The 7,377-nt window shown below is 37.3% G+C and overlaps 1 protein-coding gene across 1 annotated transcript; it reads right to left on the bottom strand.

The window, feature by feature from the left end:
* Positions 1-4,407: 4,407 nt before the first annotated feature.
* On the bottom strand, positions 4,408-7,188 carry LOC112466006. The gene has a single exon (XM_025033845.1). It carries the CDS (start codon positions 7,186-7,188, stop codon positions 4,408-4,410), a length of 2,781 nt encoding a protein of 926 aa, XP_024889613.1.
* Between the last annotated feature and the right edge of the window lie 189 nt (positions 7,189-7,377).

The following is a 7,377-nucleotide window of genomic DNA, read 5'->3' as shown; positions in this document are numbered from 1 at the left end:
AAAAGTATGAACTTTCTCCCTAATGTGCTAGTATACTTTACACGACTGTACACGTTCCAGTAAGAACGTAAAATCGTACTGGTTATTAAGAAAACTCAACTAGTGTAATTCGTTTGAAAAGTAACCTTTCGATATATTGATTGAATATAATTTTTAGAACTTTGAGAGTATAACGCGGTATTAATATACATCACATATAAATGAAATACATAGTTTAAGTGTCAGGAAACTCAATTATTAATAGTCCGTTCACTTTAATAAATATATATCCGGTGCCGGAGATATTTCTTTCATAAATTCCAATATAATAATTAATCAAGACTAATTTCACTTAAACAAATTAAAAGCACTGAGAATCATTGAATATTTGTAACGCATAAGAGAAAACCTTGAAAAACAAATTATATTTGTGAAAGGACCATTAATGCAAAACATTTCAAAATACAATATAATACAAGTATAAATTCAAAATATAATTAATATATATAGAAGACATGGAATAATGCATGGATTAATTTGGTATCTTCCTAATGAAGAAAATAGATTTCAGAGAAATCAATGTTAAAAAAAATAAGTGGTTCTTAACCAATACATATACCCTTTTTTTCCTTTTGTAATTCCATGCATTAATCCACAATAAACATGACACATATTTATATAAATTTCATCAATCGTGCATAATATGGTTTAACCATTGGATAATGTTTCTGAAATAATTCTTCGTTTCGAATGAACTTAACGATATTCAACTTATGATAAAGAAAGAATATACTGACTATTGAATCGCAATAGAGTACATTAAATCATGTGAACATGTACTATTTTACGAAATATTACCTTTACAGTTTCGATGAGTTAATTTTCAATTATTATCTTAACGAATCCTTACAATCTTTATACAACATACGTAATTTTACAATGAAAAGAAGCGAATATACTAAATATGCGTGGTTGCAACCAAATTCTTTTTATACTTGATTACTCAAGTGAAGTGAGAAAAATCTTGTCTTAAACAGTGGCCACCGATTGATCGAAAATATTGGATTGAATGCCTTGCCGAAACGCAAGAATGGTTGATCGAAAATATTGGATTGAATGCCTTGCCGAAACGCAAGAATGGATGTTATACATCCAAAATCCAATACGAAAGAAAGCTCTCGAATATTCTGGAACCAAAGATAGTCATTAACTAACGTTTGTAGCGACTTTATCAATGGTCCCCTTACGAATAACGAGAGTTACCTGTGCGAGCTTTCACTTTACGTGAAAGTGACTCCAAAGAGGAGGAATACTGCCCTTCGGGTGGAAAGTCAGAAAATTATTTCCATCGAATGTATTCTGCACTCGTCCTTCCTTCTTTAGTAATGGCGGATGCCTTTTCCTTATATATGGCAATGGCCGATATTTTTCCAGTGTCGGTAGTCGCCTTTCCTTACGTCGTGCTGCCGTATTTAATATATTTGTCGTTGTAATTACGATTGAGTATGACTTGAAACGATTGATTGAACGACTCAATATCCTTTTTACAAAGAATATTAGAAACGGGTAAAATACACGACACGACTCGAAACGCGCGACTTCTGTGGACGAAAGATGAGGATATAAGCACGATCGTGAACGAAAGTTATTGATACAATGACGATCGTTGCTACGCAAGCTCGATACTTCCGTAACGAACGCGGAAGTCAGGTATCGTAGCGCCATACGGACGCGGAAACCAAGTATTGCAGCGCCTTTGCGTGCGAAACATATGTACTACCAATGTCACTAGACCCATGTATTAGTCTCTATAGAGTGTTTACGTAGAGTGCTTACGGAATCAGTTGCTTACTGGCGAATACCATAGATGGCAACACGCCATTTTTCATTTGTCGATAAATCGCTGTGTTTTCAACATTTTCCGCCCGCCTTTGTTAACTAGAGTTAACAAACAAAATTATTCCTGAGTTGGTTCAATATTGAGCGGACATATCTTTGTGATAGGTCGCTTGAATTCTGAAAATTGAGTTTTAACCGTTACGACTCGAACATGTCCGTCAGTTCCCGAATGCGTCTCAACAACTCTTCCTAAGGGCCATTTGGATGGTGGATATCTTTCATCAACGACCAGCACAATCGATCCGATCGCTATCGAAGGATTAATCTTGTTCCATTTATAAATGGAAAGTTGTCTTTGCAAGTATTCCTTTGACCAATGTGACCAAAAGTTTTCGAGCTTTTGTTGTAAAAGTTTCCATCTATTCAGGTGAGAAGTCTTAGCCAGTGAGAGAGAGGGTTCAGGAACAGTAGCAATCGAGTTTCCTATAAGAAAATGTCCTGGGGTTAGGATGGAGAGATCATCTGGATTATCAGACATCCTACAGAGAGGACGTGAGTTCAAGATGGCCTCAATTTGAGTGAGAACAGTCGAAAACTCTTCATAAGTCAATAAAGTATTCCCAATAGTACGTTTCAAGTGAAACTTGACTGACTTAACACCTGCCTCCCATTTTCTTCCAAAATGAGTTGCTGAAGGAGGGTTAAACTTCCACTGTGTACCGTCGTTTGACAAAATAGAAGATAAGTATTTCCGCTCCGTTGAGGCAGCTAAAAATAGTTTTTTAAGTTCTTTATTCGCTCCAATAAAAGTAGTACCACAATCACTTGTGAGAGTGGCACAGATTCCTCGCCGAGCTGTAAAACGTCGATAGGCTGCAAGGAATGCCTCAGAAGTATAATCCGTGACGATTTCTAAATGAATGGCAGAAGTTGAAAAGCAAACAAACAAGACAATATATCCTTTGTATGTTTTCGCGTTTTTCCCTTTCCATGTTTTGATGGAAAAGGGTCCCGCATAATCCACTCCGGAATGTAGAAATGGACGAGATGGAACAACCCTAGATGCTGGAAGTTGACCCATGAGCTGTTGCGCACGTTCTTGACGAAAACGAGTGCAATTGACGCATTTGAGAATAAACGATTTAACCGCTATTCTACCCTTTACAATCCAGTACCTTTGACGAATGTAGGACAGTGTAATTTGTGTTCCTCCATGCAAGGTTCGAGAATGTGCATCTGATATGACTAAGGTAGTAAAGGCAGATTCTTTGGGTAATATACAAGGATGCTTTGCTTCATCAGTTAAGAGCAAATTTTCTAGTCGACCCCCTACTCGTAAGAGTCCTTCAGAATCTAGATAAGGTGTAAGACGTATCAACGAATTTGATTTAGGGAGTGTCTGTCCTAGAGAAATCATTTTCAGCTCCGAGGAAAACGCAGAACGCTGAACTGCTTTTACCCAAAAGTATCTTTCATGATTTAAGTCACTGACTGAAAGAAAGGCATTTAGAGTCAATTTACTATCTTTACGCGTTTTACGAATAAATTTTCGACATAAAGCGGTAATTCGAAGCAATTTTGTAAGATTTGAATATCTTAATAAAAGATTCCATACTTCAAACTGCTTGGTTGTTACAAAAGAACGAACCTTCCTTTCTCTTTCTTCGAGATTCTCATTATCAATTGAGGGAGAAATCATAGGCCAAAATAAACTGGTTTTAGACAACCATTCTGGACCGCTCCACCACATGGAACTTTCATTCAATTGTGACGGAGAAATACCTCTTGTAGCTAAGTCCGCTGGATTTTCAACACCTGGAACTAAACCCCATTTGCATTGCGGCAATGTGTCCTGAATAAAACAAACTCGATTATGAACATACTCCTTCCACCGAGAAGGATGATTTGTAATCCATTTGTGAGCTACCTGCGAGTCTATCCATGCGAATATTGGTAGGTGAGGTTTATTGAGTGTAAGAAGAATGGAGTTCAATAATTTAACGAGTAATGCAGCGGCAGCGAGCTCGAGCCTCGGAATGGTCAATCTTTTTAGCGGTGCAACTTTTGTTTTAGAAGCGACAAAAGTAATGGTGATCAAGTTATCCGTAGTGCAAGATCGCAAATATACAACGGCTGCTATTGCATCCTGAGATGCATCACTAAATCCGTGAACCTCAAAAGAATCAATAGAGTTAAATCCGATCCACCTAGGAAAAGTAAAGCTTGATGCTTCTCGCAACTGGCCTAAGAATTGATGCCATTTATTTAAAAGAACGGAAGGGAGTTTATCATCCCAATCGAGTCCACTCGACCATAGCTCTTGAATAAGAATTCTTCCGGTAATAGTGATGGGTGAGATAAATCCTAGTGGATCAAAGATTTTTGATATTGTTGAAAGAATAGTACGTTTCGAAATAACCTTTGGTTCCTCAAGATTCAAAGTAAATCTAAACTGATCAATAGCCGGATGCCATGACAAACCAAGAGTATGTATAATAGAGGATTCATCTATCTGAACCGTTGATGTATCAAGTCTTCTGTTTAATGGTATAGAACTAAGAACGTCTGGCTCATTACTGATCCATTTCTTTAGCTGAAAACCGCCCGCCATGCAGAGAAATTGTCAACTTGCTCAACGACCTCACGAGCTTTCTGAATTGTATCCTCTCCTCCAAAAAAATCATCCACATACCTTCCATTTTTCATGGTTGGTATTGCGAGAGGAAACCTTTTTCCTTCATCAAGGATCAATTGTTCGAAGGCACGCAGTGCCAAGAATGGAGCGCAGATTAACCCATAAGTTACGGTCAGAAGAACAAATATAATAAGTCTACCAAGTTTATCTATCCAAATAATTCTCTGAAAATCCCAATCGTCTGGGTGTGCTAGTATTTGTCTGTACATTTTTTCTATGTCCGCAAAGAATACGTATCGAAATAATCTAAACCATATAAGGACATTGAACAAGTTCTTTTGCAGCTTTGCTCCCGAATGGAGAAGCTGATTAAGTGAGTAGCCAGAAGTCGTCTTGCTGGAGCCGTTGAAGACAACTCGCAATTTTGTACTGAGACTATGCTCACGATAAACGCCATGATGAGGCAAATAATATACTCTATCCGGTTCATTTTGAGGGTTTTCTACGCGTTTCATATGATCTAATTTTTCGTATTCATCAATGAAGTCGTTATACAATTTAGCGTGGGATTGGTTATTAGCGAATTTTTGATGTAAGTTAGCCATTTGTCGAATAGCCTTTGCTTTCGAGTCACCCAACTTATCCGGAGATTCCTTGAACGGAATCTTGACAATATATCGACCGTTTGCGTCGCGAGAATGATTAGCTTGAAAGTGATTTTCACAGTCCTGTTCGTCTTTGGTTAACGTTTTAGTAGTAATTGAAATTTCTTCTGTTTCCCAGAAGCGTCTGAGAAGATCGTGAAGATCGTCAGTGATTGAAACATGATAACTTTGAACTTGAGGATTAATTGAGTTAAGGCTGGTTGCACCGGAAACAATCCAACCTATCTTGGTGAATTGCGCGATCGGAGTGTTAGGTTCTCCCTTTATGATTCCTTCCTCTATAATCTTACTATACAACTCGGCACCGATTATTAAATCGATGGATCTTCGCTCATGGAATTCTGGATCGGCCAATTCCAAATTATTTAAATGAGACCAATTATCTTTATTATGTGAGAAAGAAGGAATAGGCGAAGTTAACTTAGGTAGAATATGGGCTTGCATCTGAACTTCAAAATTTGATTGAAAGTGTGGTTTGAGTAAAAAGGATGTAATACCTTTAGTTTTGTTGGCCTTTTTTGCACCAATACCTGTCAGCGAAACATGCGAATGACATCTGGGTAGATTAAGTTGTTGAACAACTCTCTCTCTTATAATCGATACCTCCGAACCCTGATCTATAAGTGCTCGCAATTTTCTGGATTGGCCTGTTGAGGAAATCACCACAACTCTCGCAGTTGCCAAAAGAATTGATGATCCTACTGAATTTTCATGACAAGAGTGTAAAACCTTTGCCTCAGTCTTGGCTGAAGTATTAGATGGAGACTCCTTTTTATTTTCCGCATTCTCCTTGTTTTTTGATTGAGCATAATTTGATTGATGGATTGAAGTATGGTGTTTGCGACCACACTTCTGGCAACGTTTCGTCACTCTACATTTATCAACCCGGTGAGTTCCTAAGCAATTATAACATAGTTTTTGTTTGGAGACAATATCTAATTTCTGTTGTATCGGTTTGGAGGTATATTTAGAACAAAATGCAATATAATGATTTCCTTTACACAATACACAAACTGATTTCTTATCCGAAGAAGCGTAACTGGATTGACCTTGATGATGAACTTTAGCTGAAGGTTGTTTTGCTGGTTGCAAAACCCCTTTCTGTTGCGATTTTTCAAATGATTGTAAAGAAGACATGCGTGAAAATAAAAAGTCATGGAACTCTTTCCAAGAAGGAGGCTTCCTGGTTGAACCTAATTGCGATTCCCACAATTTATTTGATTCTACATCTAGTTTTTGAGTACAAATGAATATCAAAATATGATCCCATTGGTCGACTGGGCATTCTAATGTTTCGAATGTACGGTATAACTGCATAATATCCGAGTAAAATTGTTGAAGTTCAGTGCCCGATTCCTTCGTTGCACGTTTAAGATTAAATAGAGATTGAAGCGTAGTATTAATTAGTAGTCGCGTATTTTCATAGAATTCAGTGAGTAAATCCCAAGTTTTCTGAAAGTTTTCTTCGGTTAAAGGCGTGTGTTTTACTAAGTTGAACGCAGGACCACTAAGATGAGTTTTCAAATACTGTAATTTTTCGATTGCAGATAACGAAGTTTTAGAAGCTACTAACGAATGGAAAAGATTTTTGAACTCAAGCCATCTTTCAGAACTTCCGTCGAATGTGGGAATTTTCATAATTGGCAACTTGGAATGTTGAATGTACGTGTTATCATTACTGGTAAGAGTCTGAGTACTAGGAAGAGCCGTTAATGGCGCGGGAACCGTCTCATTCGTGGAATTTTGAGCAGTATTTAATAGCAAATTAAATTTCTCGATTGCATTTAGATAATCCTCCTTTGTTCTATCGTAAATCCTATCAGTGAAATAGACGTGATAGTGAATTTCATCTTGCTCATCATCCGAGAGTTCCGGTATCGAAATGGTGACTGCATTATGAACAAGACAAAACTGTTCCCAGACTTCTTTAAGGTTTGAGAGTCGCGTTTGTATGCGTGCATTTGAAATATTGTTTACCCCAATCGTTGTTAATCTATCGTAAGAATTTTCAATATCTTGACTGAGCGCTAAAAGCTGCTCTAGTCTATTCTCAATATGCTGAATTCTCATTTTGACTGTATAGAGAATGAATTAAACCCGAACGAATATGATTCCGTAAACAGCTCTTTACAATATTCGTAATATCGTTGTGTTTCCTTAACACCATATGACTGTACATCCGCAATTTTAATTAACTTTGACTATTTTCTTTTAGCTGATTTCTGTTTATCCGGCTCGAAGGACCAAAAAATGTACACG

Source organism: Temnothorax curvispinosus, unplaced genomic scaffold (genome assembly GCF_003070985.1).
Source record: "Temnothorax curvispinosus isolate PA1 unplaced genomic scaffold, ASM307098v1 QBEX01015760.1, whole genome shotgun sequence".
Taxonomy (NCBI): Eukaryota; Metazoa; Arthropoda; class Insecta; order Hymenoptera; family Formicidae; genus Temnothorax; species Temnothorax curvispinosus.
The sequence above is the reverse complement of the archived record's forward strand: the minus strand, read 5'-3'. Positions and strand labels throughout refer to the sequence as shown.

Excerpts from the sequence above, each read along its gene's own strand:
- LOC112466006 (XM_025033845.1), bottom strand. The coding sequence starts at position 7,188 with ATGAGAATTCAGCATATTGAGAATAGACTAGAGCAGCTTTTAGCGCTC.